This window comes from Entelurus aequoreus, linkage group LG13 (genome assembly GCF_033978785.1).
Source record: "Entelurus aequoreus isolate RoL-2023_Sb linkage group LG13, RoL_Eaeq_v1.1, whole genome shotgun sequence".
NCBI classification, from domain to species: domain Eukaryota; kingdom Metazoa; phylum Chordata; class Actinopteri; order Syngnathiformes; family Syngnathidae; genus Entelurus; species Entelurus aequoreus.
This window is the reverse complement of record NC_084743.1, coordinates 67,823,961-67,843,766: the sequence shown is the minus strand read 5'-3', so window position 1 is coordinate 67,843,766 and position 19,806 is coordinate 67,823,961. Positions and strand designations below refer to the sequence as shown.

The window sequence follows — 19,806 nt, the reverse complement described above, 5'->3', positions numbered from 1 at the left end:
TATATATATATATATATATATATATATATATATATATATATATATATATATATATATATATATATATATATATATATATATATATATATATAAATGCTGAGTCAACAAAGCACAAATGTGCTGTTTTTTGGCGAACTTGATTACATTCCCATTGAAAGCTTTGGTGATTGCTTACCATTGCCCCTTTATCACACATGGTGCCCTTGAGTATATAAAGGATTCCACCACAGTAAACTGCTTTTTAGTAGTAGTTTGTTGATGGTAGAAGCCATCTTCCCCTCTAAAGAGAGGCATTCCTTTCACTCTGCTGAATGCCCCAGTTTTAGATGCTGAAACAATTTAGTTGTGCTGCTGCCTTTTGTTGCATTGGACTTCACTTGTCTCATACCCAAACTTGTCCTAAACCACTGATACAAATTATTTCTTGGGAACAAACTTCTTGCTCTTGTTAGCGGTTGCCATGTTGTTGCTTTCAGCCTGTCTCTGTTAAAGAAACAAGAGTGGACGGGGGAGGGGGAAACTACAGAAGCTTCTGAAGGCAAAATGGAAGCTCCGTAGCACGAGGAGAAAAAAAACCTTTTTTTTTTTAATCTTCTGCAACAAAAAAAATTTAATGCATTGATTTAAAATCCACATATCACCAGGACTAATTGAATGTATACATTTTTGTACAACAATCAGAAGAGCGCCTGATGGTTCTGGTAATGTGAACCTGCAGGTTACATTTCCTCATGGCTACTGTATATGAGGTGTCAACCCCTGATTACTCACTCTGTTTCATGAGCTGCACTGCCAGGCAGGGGCAGTTGGAACACATGAGGGAAAACATGCGCACAACCATGATGAACATCCCAGAGCTAAGTATAGGAGGGGTCACTACCAGCAGCTGCTGAATGTTGGTCAAAAGGTCTCGTGATGCCACTTCTTGCAGAAGATTCTGTTAAGTCAAACAAATTAGTTGTGATAGTGAAACATGGCATTAAGTCTCAGATTTCAAATAAACAAAAACAAAAAAAGAAATGGGCAAACCTCCTCGTGCTGAAAATTGTCCACGAGTCGGGCAAAACAAAGACATGTGCTCTCAACTGATTTTTTATCCTACAGGGGAATATAATGAACACACATATTAAAAACACAAACACATTGTAATATGTTATAATCTCATTCATTAAAAGTACAAAGACTGGGAATGTATAATTATTTTGCAAATAAATTATACAAAAAAGGGCTGCAGCAATTTGGAAAGGGAAACATTTGACAAGAATGTGGTTTTGGTGTTATAGTAGCTAATTCTACAATGCACTTTATGTAATAAACCTAATGTGCAACTAAACACCTGACTACACAATTTATTTTAGTGGTCTATATTTAGTATTTAAAAATCGTTTACAGAAATAACTCCTTGCAACAATCTGGTCATTGGTTCCTAAGCTTAATCGCTAACATTCTAGGTTCATGCTTTGACATACAACAAAGTTTAAGGACCAGTGCGACTGATCAATGTTTCCCCTTCTTCCTTTGATAATCAATGTTTTATAAGCTAATAGATATCAGGTAGGGAGGGATGTTCCGATCAAGATTTTATGCTGCTAATTTTCATAACGATCATCCATAAGAGATCTACGCATACCAATACCATTCACATGTATTAAATGTTAATGTTCCAGTTTATTTATGGTGAGTGCTTGGGACGGTTTAACAATATCAACACAATAAACTAGTTTTTCATTCTCTTTTATTACATACAATTGTTTGAAAACAAAGTCACAATTACTACTCAGCAGTAAAAACTACAATCTACTCATTTAAATCCTTTGGTTTTTACCCTCAAAGTCCTCCTGTGTCCACGGAATTATTCCCTGAGTTTGTAAACATTAACTAAAACTGAATATAAAAAAGATTGAGGAAAAAAAACAACTATTTAATTACTCTAGTGTTGATCATATACTGATTAGGGCTGCAACTAACGATTATCTTAATGATTAGTCGACTAATCAGATAATGCGTACACATTTTTAATGGCTCTAATTTTTCCATCAACTTCTAAATGCAGCTTTAGTTATTTTAGGCATCTGCTTACTAACAACAAACTAATTCATTCATAAATATGTATTCATACTGTAACTGTGCTGCTCATTCAGCCGTTACAAAAATTAAATATAAAAGGCAAAGCGCTAAAAACAACTATTAACCTTGTTTGTTTTAAAAAAAAAACCCGTTATAATAGCAGCAATGAAAAACAACAAAACACAAAATCTAACTTCCTCAAAAAGAAAAGCATTTTGTGATGTTTAAAAAGCTGCACACAGGTATATTGACTATTGATTAACTCTTGGCAGTTTTAGCACTCTAATAGACTCGATGTGTAGAACTGTATATTTGATTAATTCTTAAAAAGTTGGCTATTTAATAGATTAAATGTATGTTTAAACTTATGATACCTCCACATTGGTGCCCGTCTGTCTCTCTCAATGTGTGTGTGTGTGTGTATGTATATATGTGTTCACGCGCAATTCACGTTTTTTAAAGAACCTTTTTAACGGCATTGCAAATAGACAATGTCTTGAATTCTATATTTGATTAATTCTTAAAATGTTGGCTATTCGATAGATTGTATGTTTAATCTTATGATACCTCCACATTGGTGCCTGTCAGTCTCTGTGTGTTATTGTGTGTGCACGCGCGTGCGGTTTGTGTTTGTTAAAGTGCCTTTTTTTCGGCATTACAAATTGACTTTGGCTAAAAAGATAGTTATTTTTCACACAACTTTGTCTCACAAGGTAGAAGCTAACACTGTTACAGAGGTTGAGACCGCATCTTCCCTCCAAATGTCCGACATGTCTCTGCTTTAAATGCTCACGGATCACAGATGTACTGCGATAAAAACAAGGTCCGCTTTGCAAAATGAACACGGTTTTTAACAAAAATAAGAGGAAATAGTCAAACTTTACATGTTATCACTGGCGTTGTTTTTGCGAGTGACCCACCTTCACCCAGAAAAACACGAGTGATGAGGTCACAACTATTGTTGACGACAAATTTTACTGTCGACATTTGTCGACTAATCCTTGCAACCCTAATACTGATACGGCAATTGGTATCGACGCCACCAATTTAGAGATCGATCTGCCCTCCTTTTACATATGTACTGTGACAATGCTGACACACCAACAGTTGTTATATTATTCTCTCTCTCGACTTTTATTAATCTACCGATTCATTTCCTGTTAATAACTGCTTACTTTCTGCTGTAACACGCTTCCATTTACACTTTTTTTAACTTTACTAAGCACTTAATTTTTCTGTTGTTTAAAGCTATAGTGGCATTAAAGGGCATTATCGAAAATAGCGATCTCATACTTTTTCGCCAAAATTGCCCAGTACTGATTAGTGGCAACTCGATCGGCACATCCCTAAAATCAGGTTAGATATATTCTAACTTGGGGGATATAGTACCTGATGTGCAAGTCTCTGAGTCAGCAGTGGCAGAGAATCAGAAACAAAGTGGAACTCGTCTGGCGTAATGCTCTGGCAGCAGTTGGCTGCTATGGCCAAGGCATTCCTCTGTGCATTGATGCTGAAGAATTCTAGGTAAAGTAGGCAGGCAGCAAGTCCACCCTGTGAGGGATGGCATGATCATGTCAATGTAGTGTTTTTAAGTTGTGCCTAATGGAGACAGGACGGGTAACATGTCACGCTAAAAAAAAAATAGCAATACTTACAGCCTGTAAAATTGCTTTGCTGTGTCGCCTTGACAGCATCTCCAAGGCAGTAAGTGCCTGCTCTGCTACGTCAATAAACTGAATCACCTGAAGCTGGAAACAAAGGGACATTGCATATTAGTACATGTAAAAAGGTGAGCGTTACTTATTACAAGGTGATTATGAACGGCTAAATCAGTGCCTTGTCCTTACCTTTTCCAGGAAGACGGGAATCGCATCTACGACCACTGCTGAGGATCGAGGGAGGGCCTCCATCATATACGTGAGTGCACGAGAGGCATGATTCATCTGTGTCAAGAAATTCAAAAACTATGTAAGTCAAAAAAAATAAATGCAAATGTACAGTTTTTAAAGTTGCGCATACTTACAATGTCGAAGTTATGCTCCATTTGTAACAATGTAATCTGTGAAAGACAGGTGAATGAAGCGTCACAATATCACATTAAAAAAAAAAAGACATAATTGTGAGGGGCACAAACTGAACAGAACTCACCAGGGCAGGCACCACACTTTTGACAGGGAATCCACCGAGGGTTTCTTCATTGCCCATCACCAGCAGCTGGCACATCTCAATGGCAGCTTGGAGTTGCTGAGACTCGTCACCTGTAGCCTGCAGGCCTTGTAGTAACTGCTGAGCCTTGGAGCCTGAACAAAAAAGTAGTCTTGATTTGAAAACTATTACTTAACGATACCAAGAAGGACACACCTTTTCTCATGCACGGTTCCTCCTCAGATGGCAACAATTCTACTGGTCAGTGAGACTTTCCCTCAGGACACACCAGGTATCCACCATCTCTAGTACCTTGTCAATCAGGTTTTAATGGCCACCTCAATCGTACCAGGTTTTGCCTCCTAATACCCATCCTTCCCCTGTTCCCCACTAGCAGGCTCTCAATGCATTCTTTGGTTTCTGGGGCATTTAGTGTGTGCAATCACCCCACAATAAAACACTGCATTACTGCAATTTGGTTCACCTTATGGGCTTATTTTCAGTACTTTGTTTCTACTGAGGTGGACCACTCCTCCACACACAGCTGTGGGCTGAGCCTGTAAGAAGAGCGCCCTATGACTATCTGTTGGCTTCCCAATGGATTGAACTCCCATATTATCTAATAATTTCACAATTCATTAATTATAACCACTCGACATCCGTTGCAGCCCTGGAACGGAAGTCCCTACAGTTACAGTCCCTTCTCAAGGTTTTTTTCTTTTCCCCCAGATGGTGTCTTTTGAGTTTTACCTTGCCCGGATGTGGGTTGACATCAAGGGATGCCGTTGTGCGTAAACACCACAATTGCCACTTTGTTGCAGCTTATTGTTACCGAGCTCTCCTTTATCTCTTTTGAAATAAAATGACCTTGACCAACAACCACACAAGCCTACAAGGAAAATACAAGAGACCCAAGTTCTACTCGGCTATTTGTCAGCATACCACATTCTGACTGATAGTGTTTAAAGGAGAACTGCAGCTTTTGGGGGAATTCTGGCTATCGTTCACAATCATTATGAGAGAGGAGAACACTGTTTTGTTTTTTGTTTTTTTAGAATTTTAATGATAAAAAATGCATGGAAGATGTGGCTAATGGGAGTCACAATTGTATACACATATACACACACACATACATACAAACATATGTATGTATGTATATATATATATATATATATATATATATATATATATATATATATAATTTAGTAACAGACACGTTCATAAGTAATATGTACAATATTTACCTTGTTTTGGTCATTTTTAGCATGGCCAGAACCGATTTCCTCAGCGCATTTATTTTCGTCACCATAGAAGCGCATTTGAGACTTCCGGCAACAAATGTGTGTTCCTACTTTCAGAAACAAACGCGAGTGTATTGTAATCATGGCAGACTTGGTAACAAACAACAAAGATGAATATTTTGGGAAAAATGAGGATTCACAACCTTATCTTATTGAAGCTGAATATACTGAGGACAAACTACTGCTTATAGAAAGGTGAAAAGTTGGAGCAGATGAAAGCCGAGAGAGTGAGGTCGGCATGACTTTGGTGCTGTAAATGTGGAGTTGGAGCCAAGCTATTGCAACATAAATGGCGTGATTACCCAAAATAAACCGGAAAAAACGTCCATCGAGTGAGTCACTTTAATATCAATCATGATACACATGGCACATCATGCGTGTTAGTACAACTACAGTACGCGGTCTGGCTAGCTGTGTACAAACAAAACATGAAATGTGGGCGAATACTTTACAGATACTGTATTACGATTGTTCATGTTTGTCAGTCAGTACAGATTGGTCTACCGCAGTGTTGTGCATTACAAACTCAAACGTAATTCGGGCACTGACGTAGAAGCTAGCTTATCTCTTGCCGCAGCTGGCTTTTACGGTTAACACTGCCGATGTGTTACTCTTGTATCTCATAGGGATTGTGAACGATAGGCGATATTAAAAAAAAAAAAATTGCAGTTCCCGTTTATTGTTCTTGATGCTTGATTTCGGACAGTTTCCCTGACTGCACCCAGTAAAAGCCAAACCAACCTGAAAGCGCCACTGTGGCATAAGAGAAGGACAATCATGTACTTACTGGCACCACTGCCTATGGTCCTGTGAAACAACTGTGACATGCGGGGTCCCAGGGGTCCGAATAGGTGTGGCGGGAGACCCCTGGCCTCCAGTAAAGCTATCAGGGGACACAAGTTTAAACGCAATAAGAATACTGAGACATTTAATGACCTCTGAACAGAACCAGGTAGTGAACACATTTCAAGTAACTTGAGAGCTCAAGACTGAACGTACCTTGAAGCCTTCCCATTTCAGAGTCATCAGACTCGCTCTCGCCAGAGGTGGTCATGCCTACTGCCCCGGTAACAGAGCTTGAAGCTGCAAAGACAGAATGGATTACATTTAATTAGATTTCAAAGAAAATGTGACTTTTTGGACATAAATGTTAGGTGGCTGATTAGGCAGGTACCCGAAGCGCCCTGTGAAGCCTCATCAGTGCGAGCAGCTGATGAGTTAGCCCCATCCTGGTTGTTGTCGGAGTCAGCCATTTTCTCCTGTCGGCGAGCGTCAGCTGCCCCACGCTTGCCCAGGCCTGAGCCCCGCCGACTGTAATAACCATGATCAGTATGAGCAAAAGAGAACTACAGACGTCTGGCGTTGGCAACGTCAAAACAGACACAGGGCAGTGTTTTGAATGAGAACAGTTAATGCAATTCTTTCTCAGGGTTGTAATATGCGCCATGTGGCGGCCCAAAAAGGGGGAGTTCCAAAGTCCAAACATGGGTAAGATACGCCTCCTCATGTTTACAGGATTGCACAAAAAAGAAAATACTTCACCGTGCAAATCAGCTTATACCCTTCAGTTAAATGACTATTTTTTTAATTAAAAATGCAAACGGGCACTGTCGGTTTTTATCATTTGAAATTAGTTATGTTGCTTACATAACTATATTTGATGGTTTCTTTTTGGAAAAAAAAGAACATACAAAGAGAAAAAACCTTTTCTTGTTTATTTAGATCAGGGTCTCTGGTCTCCTAACATTAGCTCGCTACTAGTAGACTTAGACTTAGACAAACTTTATTGATCCACAAGGAAAATTGTTCCACACAGTAACTTGCTATTCATTCAAAGAAGCAATTACAAGCTATGAAATTATACATTTGACGATCCATAACATATATTGCATAGAAAATCAGCATGCATGTGGGGCGTGGTGTCTGGTAGGATATGATTTTTGCTGCCACATATTATAGATATTGTTTTATATATTGTGCTCCTAAGTTAATGTCGCTGCTCAATTTGAATTTTTTAAATTTTACTTTTCAGTATCAAATATTCAAGTTGGTCACAAATTCAATTGAGGATTAAATTTTTTGGGGGAAAATTATAACCATTGTTTTTTATTCTGTAACAGAAAAATGTGTTTTAAAGTTATTTGTTGTCAGTTGATCTGCATGTCTTTCTTTGTTTTCTTTAATGTTAAATAAGGAGACAATGTTATGCAAACATGTACATGTAAACATTTTATTGGACAAATGATACTATTTATAATCCCGGCAGAGCAGTGGTGGACGCACTAGATTAGGTCAAGCGAGGGTGTCCTTTTGATTTCGTGGAAGCGACTAATGAAACGTGGCTGTTCTTCTAAAAGGCACAAGAAAGAAAAAAAACATGGAAAATTAAAAAATAGAGCTGAAGGCACCATGTAATGAGAAATAGCTGACATGAACAACAACACTATATGTGCCTTTAAAAGCCTACTGAAACCCACTACTACCGACCACGCAGTCTGATAGTTTATATATCAATGATGAAATCTTAACATTGTAACACATGCCAATACGGCCAGGTTAACTTATAAAGTGCAATTTTTAATTTCCTGCTAAACTTCCGGTTGAAAACGTCTATGTACGATGACGTATGCGCGTGACGTCAATCGTTGAAACGGAAGTATTCGGACACCATTGAATCCAATACAAAAAGCTCTGTTTTAATCTCAAAATTCCACAGTATTCTGGACATATGTGTTGGTGAATCTTTTGCAATTTGTTTAATAAACAATGAAGACTGCAAAGAAGAAAGTTGTAGGTGGGATCGGTGTATTAGCGGCTGGCTCCAGCAACACAAGCAGGAGGACTTTGACTTGCATAGCAGACGCGCTATCCGACGCTAGCCGCCGACAACACGGATGATCGGGTGAAGTCCTTCGTCGCACCGTCGATCGCTGGAACGCAGGTGAGCACGGGTGTTGAGCAGATGACGTCAATTTACGTGTAATTGTGTCTGTTGGCTTATTAATAAGCTTGGTGTCATTTACATGGGTGTTAGGTTTGGCGCACAATGGTTTTAGTGCTGGGGTTTTTCCCCATTTAGTAAAGTGATTTAAAAAAAGGGTATTTTGAGTTGTCCAAGACAAAACCTAGCTTGTTTAAAAGTACATTTGTGACTTGTTGAGTGGCCCAATAATGACTTGCTGGCTCAAGATTGCAGCAATAATGTGATCTCGACCACAAAGAGATAGTGGTTTTGATATAAAATGTGAGTTGTGGCTGCCAACATTTAGTGAATGTTCTGGCAAAACAAGCTTATGGAGTTTGTTTGGGTTAAAGAGTATATCAGAAGAAAAAAAGGTTGCAGAGCCCTGAGCTTGACTATTGTCATTAATCTAAATGCTCTTAATCCAACTCCTCTGGATAAATGTGACTCAGGAGACAGTAAACACAACACAAGTTCTCAAAATACTTCTCTACAGTCTAATTTAAGACAGAGGAAAACATACCTGGTGCTGGCACAGGAGCCCGTGGTCTTCTGACGTGTGCTCCGCCGAAAGCTGGGGAGCTCTGCTGGAGGAGACTCGCTGCGCTTTTTAGTGGATTTTCTCAAACCTTGGGTGAACAACGGTGACACTTAAAAACGGTGAGGCATGATGCAGGGGTTAGAACAAAAACAAAACAAAAATATCTAATTATTTTCAGCGGCAAAGTGTTGCCTCTTTCAAGAGCTGTACTGGCTAGACTGGCTAGACGATATTAATAGCAACCATGGCACTATGACAAGACACCCTTCTTGCTAACCTAGGAGTTATACATCATTTCAACAAAAAGATTACACTTCAAGTTTTTCAAAACACAAAACCTAGGATATCCTGTCTTTGGGTCCTCTGCAAATATCTCATGTTAGACCGTGGTAACCCTCCGTGATCAAAATGGCAGGGTACAAAACAGATTCTTGCACAAGTAGGGGAAGGCATGCAATGCATTTGTATTGATTTACTCACCATTTTTGCAGTAAATACAGTAGCTATGTGTGTTATGTGTATCAGATGATAGGAGGCTAAACAAATATTTACAGAGATGCAGTTATTTTCTTCTAAAGAGTGTGTAACTCTGCCGGTCTACAAACATAACTCTTGAGTCAGCTGACAGGTTGACAACCAACCCAACTTGGGAGGAGGAGTCTCTCTTTTTGGGCGTAGAGCCCAAGCCCCACTTCAGTATCAAGCCTATCCCTTTACCAAGAACAGTGTGACCCAACAATTATTTTAACATCTTTTGCTTTTAAGTTGAAAGCCTACATAGCTGACTTCATGTCGGTACACATAGAATACCTCCCTAGTTCAACGTGTTGTGTGTACAAACATAGCATGAGCTGTGTTGCCCAAAATCTGGCCTTGCTGGTAGAATTTAACCAGTGTAAAGTGGTTTTAGTAAAGCCCTACAGGGACCAGAGGAACAATGTGTGTGTATGTGATGCTAATGTAATATAGTACCTATCATATACAATAAAACATTAAGAAGACCAAATTAGCATAGCAATGTGAGCAATGAATTGATTAACGTGGACCCCGACTTAAACAAGTTGAAAAACTTATTCGGGTGTTACCATTTAGTGGTCAATTGTACGGAATATGTACTGTACTGTGCAATCTACGAATAAAAGTCTCAATCAATCAAGCTACAGTGTTAACATTACAGGCACGTTTTAGTGCTGGCCAATCCCATCTACTGAAAGGTAAAAATGTTTTGCCTTCATGTCTTAAAATCACAACTTCAAAAAGTGCCTCTTTCAAGAGTAGGACAAAGGAGTAAGAGATGATAAGCATTTTCTTACGTAAAGAGGTAATAAACCGACAGAGATAAAGTATTATTCTTACATACTGATTCAAAGTCAACATTGTGTAACAAAGGACCAATTTTATGTCGCAAAAAATGTAAAATAGTTACTATTAGGGCTGTACAATTAATCAACATCAAATTAGGGATGGGCAATATGGCCTAAAATCTGTATTGCAATATATATTGCAGCCTACCGCGATTACGACATATTGCTTGGCATAAAAATGGTACAAATCATTTCAAAACTGAATCATTTCAAATCATTACAAATTATTCTAATTTGCCTGCTGACATGTCTGTGGTAACTTATTGCGTCATTTCCAGTTGTATTATTTTGTCAAAGCTTCAGTATTAATTTATATTCACCTACTTGCTAATTTACTGTTAATAGATGGTTACTTTCTGCTGTAACATGGTTATATCTACACTTCTGTTAAAATGTACTAAACACTTTTTCGTCTGTTTGGATACTTTAGTTTTAACTCATTCTAAAAATGTGGGTATTGATCCAATACCAAGTAATTAAAAGGGCAGTATTGGTCATACCAATGTTGAAACTTTTTTTTTTTAAGACTGAATGACTCAATTTTTTATTACAATTATAATTAGACAAAAGCACAGGATGGCAATGTAACAATGTTAATAGCATATTAAAATGATTTCCTACTATTGGCTGTGATTTTAGTTATTTGGTTTTTACCCTTAAAGTCCTCCTGTGTTTAGGGACTTATTTCCTGCATTTGTAAACAAAAACAAAAACGACAAGACGTTTTGATAATAAAAAATAGACAAACCAACTGTAGTATCGACCACAGGGTCTCTGCAGGTTTCAAGATGTCAAATTTAAGACTTTTTAAGACTTTAAGATCATCTTCAAAATAATTTAGGACCATTTCACATCCATACGGACAAAAAATACGACAAAGTAAAATCAGCGGTCCAGAATGAATTTTAAGTATATGAATTAATTCACTGCTCTTTCACAATGGAAAACAAAATGGTTAAACTAAATCGGGGGTCGGCAACCCGCGGCTCTAGAGCCGCATGCGGCTCTTTAGCGCCGCCCTAGTGGCTCTCTGGAGATTTTTCAAAAATGTATGAAGAATGGAAAAAGTTGAGGGGAAAAAAATATATTTTTTGTTTTAGTATGGTTTCTGTATGAGGACAAACATGACACAAACCTCCCTAATCGTTATAAATCACACTGTTTATATTAAACATGCTTCACTGATTCGAGTATTTGGCGAGCGCCGTTTTGTCCTACTAATTTTGGCGGTCCTTGAACTCACCGTATAGTTTGTTTACATCTAGACCTTTCTCCGACTTTGTAGGACGTGTTTTATGCCACTTCTTTTTCTGTCTCATTTGGTCCACCAAACTTTAAACGTTGTGCGTGAATGCACAAAGGTGAGTTTTGTTGATGTTATTGACTTGTGTGGAGTGCTAATCAAACATATTTGGTCACTGCATGACTGCAAGCTAATCGATGCTAACATGCTATTTAGGCTAGCGATATGTACATATTGCATCATTATGCCTCATTTATAGCTATATATTTGAGCTCATTTACTTTCCTTTAAGTCATCTTAATTAAATTTATATCTCATGATACATGTAATATGGCTTTTAATTTTTTGCGGCTCCTGACAGATTTGTTTTTGTATTTTTGGTCCATTATGGCTCTTTCAACATTTTGGGTTGCCGACCCCTGAACTAAATAAATACACCAGGAGCTTCTCTAGTGTAAACTAATTGAAAAAAAATATTAGCAAACATCCTTTCATCATTTTCAGATTTGCCATAGAAGTGTGCTTCATATCAAGTGTTTTCATGTAACATCAGCAATGGTAGAGGAAAGCACAACAATATATTGTCTGTGAAAGGGACAGTAAGCATCTCTGTTAAAGCTAAATGGTTAACTTTGGTAATGTTTTTTTCGGCTGTCTGAATTGAGCAAAGCGATAAAAACATCTACAGTACTTCTGTATCTGCACAAAGTTGTGAAAAACAGTGTGTGCAGTGATTGTCTAAAAAGAAGGAAGGCGATTATGGCTTGCAAGCCTCAAACAGAATTTGGATGTGAATAATGTGGATAACGTTCAAATGGGTTTTACCTGTTTTTGTGACTTTTTTGAAAACATATTGCTAATACACAAAGATTAGTTTTTATTTGGGCATGACAATATGACATTCGCAAATTTCCACTGCTTTCCTCACCCCACAATAAGATGAGTGTAAACACTAAACAGCTTTTAAATGTCGGTTGCTGTATAAACTTGGAGAAAAGATTAGGCATGAGAAGCTGACCTGAAATTATCGGAACAAATAATTGAAATAATACAAGATAATTAAGTTGTTTTTATTTATAGTTTTACTGCTGAGTACACTACTATCACAGAGAAATTAGCATGTGCTTACTGTATGTAATAGTATGATTTCACTAGTAAACATCTCATATTAATCTCCTTAGGCAATTGGCCCCACTTAACCCGGGGGTTACGTTTATCTTTGTATAAATGTGCAAGCGTTTGTGGTGTTTCAGCATCTTTAGACACGGACTTATTCCGGATTTTTGACTTTTACATTATCATTCCATTCACTTTCACCGCCATGTTTACAAACGCTTCCCTCCTCAATGGCTGCACATCTGGGTACTGAACACTTTATACGTTTCCATCCACCGGCTTCAACCATGCATTACCGTATTTTCCGCGCTATAAGGCGCACCGGATTTTAAGGCGCGCCTTCAATGAATGGCCTATTTTAAAACTTTGTTCATATATAAGGCGCACCGCATTATAAGGCGCACCACATTATAAGGCACATAGAATAGACGCTACAGTAGAGGCTGTAGTTGCGAGACCTGTTGTGGCTCAATATTGGTCCACATATAAGGCGCACTGGATTATAAGGCGCACTGTCAGCTTTTGAGAAAATTTTAGGTTTTTAGGTGCGCCTTATAGTGCGGAAAATACAGTAAATTGATCGTTCAGGAGACACAAATCGTTGAACTTTTACTTACCCATCTTATGCAAGTAAGTTGGCTTTGTTGTGGGCTTTCGTTAAATTTTCTTTGCTCCTATGCTAACTAAGATGTTAACACACAGCTGCGCGCGCACAGCAATAGCTGGTGGTGTTCGATAATTTAGTTAGTTCCGCTGTGTAGTTACGTTATAGCGTCCTCAAAAATCGAGACTGAAGTTTATGCATGTTTTAAATAAAAGTAACGTCAAAAGATTTTTTAAAGATTTTTTTAAGACTATCAAAATCGTATTTAAGACCTTTTATGAGATTTTAAGGCCTTAAATTCAAATTATTGGATTTAAGACTTTTTAAGACCCCGCAGATACCCTGAGCTCAGAGAAGAGACGTTTTGCGAACATTTAAAATGAAAAAGACCGACATTGTTAGTGAAATTTTTGCACTGTCAAACACAGCTGGCATTGTACAATATCACTACATTAATGATGCAGCACATTACAAGCAGAAACAAGGTAAATGTCTATTTTGGCAGCTAAAACTCCATCTTATATGCTTATTATTATTGCTAATGAGTTGATTGTCCAAAAATTACACACCCTTCCTCCAATTAATATCTTCTTGAATGTATGTGTTAATTTGTTGAATAGATCGTCACTCAATTTATTATACTTTCAGTCTTTTTCTTTAGTTTGGTTCTCAATTATTTACCTGTTTCATCTTCATCTGGCTATACAGTTTTTTCTCAATGTAAGTAATACATAGTGATGCCTCTGTTCAATATTTTGTGCATTTCAAAGAAGAATAAAACGTAATTGGAAAAATCCTTGTTTTTAACTTCACTATTTTACTTCAAGGTCACATTGAGACTAGAGAGTGTTTTATCCGATTACTCAAATTAATCGATAAGATTCCTTGATTACTACAATAACCGATAGCTGCAGGCAGCTAGGGATGGGTACCAAATTTGGTACTTTTAGAAGCACCGACCGAATTCCATCGGTACTACCAGGTATCAATTCACGTAAACTCAAACAGAGGCATGTTTCAATACTTTTATTGCACATGCACGCTTCTGGTTGCGCTGCTCTGCTGGCTACTTGTGCTGTTGGCGTTTCTTAAGCCATTTAGGTGTTGTTTTCAAGTGTTTTATAATTGTATTCGGTTACTTTATTGTAAGTTGTGTGACTGCAGTAAGTTTGTGTTGGGCTGACCACCTGGCGACCTTTGGAAAAAAAACTACTGCGGCGCGGATGTCTTGTTAAATAAAACCGCTGCTCGTTCACGAGAGGTGACGAGGCTGCTACCGTTACTCCAAAACCGCACTGTTGTCCCTGTCGATGGGAGCAACCCTACCGACTGATCTGTCCGATGTTGTAAAACAGAAGCATTTCGGGGAAGACAACGGCACAGGGGAGGAAGAATAGGGGGAATACGGCAACTTGGTGGCGAACAGGAAACAGCGCCGCTGCCTGCTACACACTGGTGTCTGATGGCTAAAGTAAAGGGAATCAAGCATGATGGTGTTCATAGGAACATGGCTCCATAAAGATATTTTTCAGACTCCCTCCTTAAGTTGAAGCCGCTTCATTTTCATTGGAGCAGAGCTGTCAGGAAGAGCCGAGGGGGTGTGGTCTGTCTGTAAATGTCAATGTCAGCTGATAAAGACTGATGCACAGCCGATATATAGAACTACTATGCCTGTCATGGTCACTACTGCCTAGTTTCTCTTGTTATATTCTTATTTTACTGTTATATTTTTATTCTCATTGTTGCTTTTTATATTTATTCTTATTGTAATATTGTTCTATTTTGTTTCCATTTATACCCCCATTATTTACTTTTTATTTTTTAATTTCGATCTCAATTCTGTACACTGCTGCTGGAATTTTAATTTTCCTGAGGGAACTCTACTGAAGGAATCAATAAAGTACTATCTATCTGTCTCTGTCACTGAGACCCTTCTATCTCTCAAGAGGGTTTTCGAAACATTTTAGTATGTGCTGTCAGTTAACCTCTTGGAAATGCAAATGTATGCAAAGTCTACTATATAACAAACACTATAAATGAGACTTAAGTATACATTTTATTTAATTTTTTTAAAGGTTGAACACATGAACACACCCGATAGTACCAAAAACTGGTACTGTACGGCACCGGGAATCAGTACCCATCCCTAGCTACAGCCCTTAACGTCATACCCCAATCTGAACTTATATAAACACATTAGTGTCTGAGCAACTAAGCTATACAATTGTGCACATTAAACCTACAGGCTGAGCTCTCTTAGAAACAAAGTCATCGATCTATACACTGAGGTATATGACACGGGGGTGTCTAAAACAGGAAGTGAAACCGATGGATGTTACATAAACCTTTATCATAAATACGTGCTCTAAAAACCTTGACGATTTAAAACTAAATAAAACTTGTATCGCAACATTTAATAAAAAATGGCTCTTCAGAAGACAGAAAAATATATATATATATTTTTTTTTTATAGTGTAAGTACTTTTGGAGCATAATACCGTGATAAAATACCTGATCATTTTGGGCACAATAACCTTCACATTAACTATTCATATTGTTACATCCTTACATGGGTATTGGTATTGGAAATAAAGTGTTGGACAATATTGGTAAAAAAAAATCCCTACTAATCAGTAGCATGTAATTTAATCTATCCACTGTAAATTACTATCGAGCAAGCAATTTTGAAAAGTGGAGCCTTACTTTTGAGCCCTTTCTATCAGACACGCTTGCATTGTTGGCTTTGAAACCCTGTTTCATGTAGATATTCATGTACATATTCATTTCACCCTCTGTATAGAGTGTACACTTGTTTTATCGCACTGTATGGAATGGCCTCAATCTCGTTACCCTGCGTAATGACAATAAAGCTGATTCTGATTCTTCTGAAAACGAGCAACATTACAGAGAGCCAGTCCTGTGGATATGCCTGTTTGCCCGCCCAAGTGCTTAAGCTTTTGCCTGCGATGTGAAGTCACGTGCAACAAAAGATATCAAAATATGATAGCCTTTGATTAATTAATTTCATTAAATTATCGACTGAGACGTTGGCTGTCCAAAGTGTTTGCGACAATCCCAAATAATATAAACAAATTGCAGACATCTGAAAAGACCCTACATATCCACCCTTTAATGTATCCTGAAAGGACATACTAAAAATGGCTAGGTGTGTACCCCTGAGCACTGTTTCTTACGGGACAGCTCTGAAATGCAACACAGACTATTTGTTACATTATGCAGGGCCTACATTCAGGATATGTATTGTTATAGCATTACATAGGACATAAACAAAAGTTAAACTGGAAAATCTTACAAAAAAAGTTTTCATAGTATGCATTTCAATACTTAATAGAAGAGGCCAAGCAAGACATGCTACACTCACTTGCAAGTTTAGCTTGTAGTCCTGAAGGCCCTGGTTTGGAGGTCTCACTTTTGGACGATCCAGGCAGAGACAGTTTGGGTTTTGGCAGGTTAACTTTTGGGTTAAAGCGTGTCGCCCACTCAAATTTCGAAGAGCTAGCGGATTTAGCCTGCTCTTTGTCGAGGGTACTACGCCGAGGAGAGGGGCTAGAGGCGGAGCGAGAACGGCGTGCCTTAGTCTGGTCTTTCCCTTGTTTGACGCGGGCGCCTGGTGTGGTAGAGCTGTTTGGGCCTGTCGTGGAAGAGGAGGAAGAAGTTGATGCAGAAGAGGAGGAGTCGGTCACGTTGCTACACCCAGCTTTGGCTGAGGCGGCCGATTTTGACGCCAGCTTGGTGGGTTTAGCAGTTCTGCTCTCTGTACGATTAGGTAGGGGCACAGCCGCGCTACTTAGACCGGGGAGAGAGTCCGCTTTCTTCCGTTTCTGGACCGGTGAGGCCGCAACCGCCCCTCTTTTTTTGCTCTGTCCTCGACTGGACGACGCAGGTGGTTCTGAGGGAAGCGATCTTTTCTTTGCTGGACCTTTCTTGGTCTCTGTGGTATTATCTCTGGGCAATGAATGCGATTTGGGCTTTTTAGTCGGTGTTGGTCCCAAGGTGCTAATTTGGTCGGGAGCTTCACTTCGCTTCAGTCCTCGGCTGCCTTCACTCTTGGACTGGTGGCTCGGTCTGTCTTGTTCTGATGTCCCTGCAGCCTCCGGGTCGTCTTGCAGTACAAACGATGCCACAGACAGAGCAAGTCCACTTCTGCGAAAGACGGAGAAAAAAAACAACACATCAACAAAAAAAACGGGCGCGCATAAATGAAACTAGACGTACAAGACCAGTTCAAGGACAAGCCCTACATAAACACAAAGCATATAAGTACTAGGTCAAGCGGAGGGGGTACCTTCTTGAGCTGTGCCCTCTGGACTGGCCAGTGGCTGAGCTGGTTGTGGCTTTGGAAGCCTTAGAAATAGGTCTTCTACTTTCAGGTGGGGAATTTGCTTTTTGTTTTACCTGCTCTGACTGCAACCTGTAAGGTTGGAAATTAAAGAGCAAGGAACAGTGTGGGTTGTCTGTTAAGCCACAAGAGAGATTTGATCAAACTCATGATGACCGCCTTAGAGCTTAAATAACATCTCTGCGTAAAAGTGACATTGCTCAAATTTATAGTCGTTTTTTGGCCAGAGTGATACAGTGGAACCTCTATTTCTGAACGCCTCTTAATGTTAAATTTGGGAGGAAAATACGCCGCTACAGTCGGACAAAACGTATTGTTGCCGTGCAGTTATCGCGCGACTTGGGTTGGTATTTTCTAGAGGTGAGAATCTTAGGGCATCTAACAATATGATTATGATTACAATTCAGAAGCTACCATTTGATTAAAAATATATTATCGCTGCAGTCAGCCAAATTTTAGAAAGTGTCTGCATTACGTAATTTACAATAAATAAATCGATTATCGACATTTAATAATCGTTTTTATTATCGTCCATGTCCGAATTGCAAATTAATCTAAAAATCAATTATTTCCCCCATCACTAGTCATTTCAGTGTAGGATATGCGAAACATTACTCACAATTAGGGATGTAACTATAAACAGCAATAATGACAGCCGCGGTAAAACTCCCCATAGTTAGTATTACCGTTTTAAATTAAAATGATTGAAAAACATTTATTAATAACTGCACTTTGATAAAACTCACGGACTGACTGGCGCCAGCTCGCTAACATGAAAACAAAAGACTGTCTTTTCCCATTAAGAAACAACAAACTAATCTAAAGTTATATAAACAACATTGCTGTCAGAGAAACTAAGTTATTCAATTGTACACATTGAACCTACAAGCTGTGCTCTCTTAGAACAGAGTGATTGTTCTATACACAAGAGAAATATAAAAGGGAGGTGTTTTCACGGTGCGTTTAAGGACAGCTGAGAATAGCGTAACAGTACGCCACAATGTCAAGTAGAAAAAATACACTTTGTTAGGCCCTTTTCATTTAAATACATTTTAAAGGGGAACTGCACTTTTTTGGAAATGTTGCCTATTGTTTACAATCATCATGAGAGACAAGAACACAAATGTCCTTGTTTTTTGGGATTTTAAGGTTAAGAAAGCCAACCAACGGATCATGGATTTTCTTACCGGTATACGTAAACCAACCAATCATTGATCTTTCCAGTATATTTCCTCCCCTGCCCGTGGAGTTGCACTACTCCAGTTCTCTTTCTCTTCTTCCTCTCTCTTTTTTTGTAGCATGTAGCTTAGCTGACCGCTACATGGGTTTAAAAATAGCTAAGCTACAGAAATCGCTACCTGTTTAAAAAGTAGCGAAGCTACTGCAGAGCTACTGGGAAATGTAGTTAAGCTACATAGCTTCAATTTTTAATGAATTATTTTTATTTTGAAAACTGTATTTTCTACCACTGCAGTCGTAAACCGGAATGGATTATCAAAAACCGTACTCATTACAGGAAAACCGTAGTTGTTGGCAGGTATGCAGAAGTTCGCGTTTTACTTACTCATTGGTCAATGGCACACTGCTGGCGGCACAGTCAGGCTCCATATTTGCTTGTGTGTTGTTGTTGTGGGTCAGTGCAGTGGGTGAGATAGTGCAAGCACGTCATGGAATAATAGCCTTTAGAATGTTGCGAGGCAGTGGGAAGCGGGGCGAACAACGAACACAACAAGTAAGCGGCGTTTGGTCATTTTAACGTGGAAAAAATTATATCGATATTGGAGGTCGATATATATCGATATATCTTACAAACTCGATATATCGCCCAGTCCTACTGCTTATAGAAGCGAGCACGAAGGAAGGGTGAGACGTTGGAGCAGAGAGTGAGGTGAAAATGACTCTGAGACGTTGGAGCAGACGGAAACCGAGAGAGTGAGGTGAAAATGACTGACGCTATAAATATGGAACTTGGAGCCAAGCTATTTTAACATAAATTGAGTGCTTACCCAAATAAACAGAAAAAATGTCCCGGCCAGTTGGACCAAACACACAACTGTCCATCGAGTGAGTCACTTTAATATTGCTCATGATACACGCAGCCTG

At 38.8% G+C, this 19,806-nt stretch overlaps 1 protein-coding gene across 6 annotated transcripts in view; it reads right to left on the bottom strand.

The window, feature by feature from the left end:
* Positions 1 to 19,806, bottom strand: part of LOC133663647 (E3 ubiquitin-protein ligase TRIP12) — a 75,799-nt gene that overhangs the window by 37,284 nt on the left and 18,709 nt on the right. For 4 of the 6 annotated variants that reach the window (XM_062068278.1, XM_062068280.1, XM_062068281.1 and 1 more), the window contains exons 3-15: positions 17,650 to 17,775; positions 16,726 to 17,507; positions 8,999 to 9,104; positions 6,688 to 6,824; positions 6,513 to 6,596; positions 6,301 to 6,396; positions 4,216 to 4,367; positions 4,091 to 4,126; positions 3,915 to 4,010; positions 3,723 to 3,815; positions 3,457 to 3,618; positions 1,030 to 1,098; positions 772 to 937 (exon numbers count right to left, since the gene is read on the bottom strand). In XM_062068278.1, coding sequence (XP_061924262.1) covers positions 772 to 937; positions 1,030 to 1,098; positions 3,457 to 3,618; positions 3,723 to 3,815; positions 3,915 to 4,010; positions 4,091 to 4,126; positions 4,216 to 4,367; positions 6,301 to 6,396; positions 6,513 to 6,596; positions 6,688 to 6,824; positions 8,999 to 9,104; positions 16,726 to 17,507; positions 17,650 to 17,775 — 2,105 coding nt within the window. The remainder of the gene's footprint in view (positions 1 to 771; positions 938 to 1,029; positions 1,099 to 3,456; positions 3,619 to 3,722; positions 3,816 to 3,914; positions 4,011 to 4,090; positions 4,127 to 4,215; positions 4,368 to 6,300; positions 6,397 to 6,512; positions 6,597 to 6,687; positions 6,825 to 8,998; positions 9,105 to 16,725; positions 17,508 to 17,649; positions 17,776 to 19,806) is intronic. The other 2 variants (XM_062068282.1, XM_062068283.1) reach the window with 1 other exon arrangement.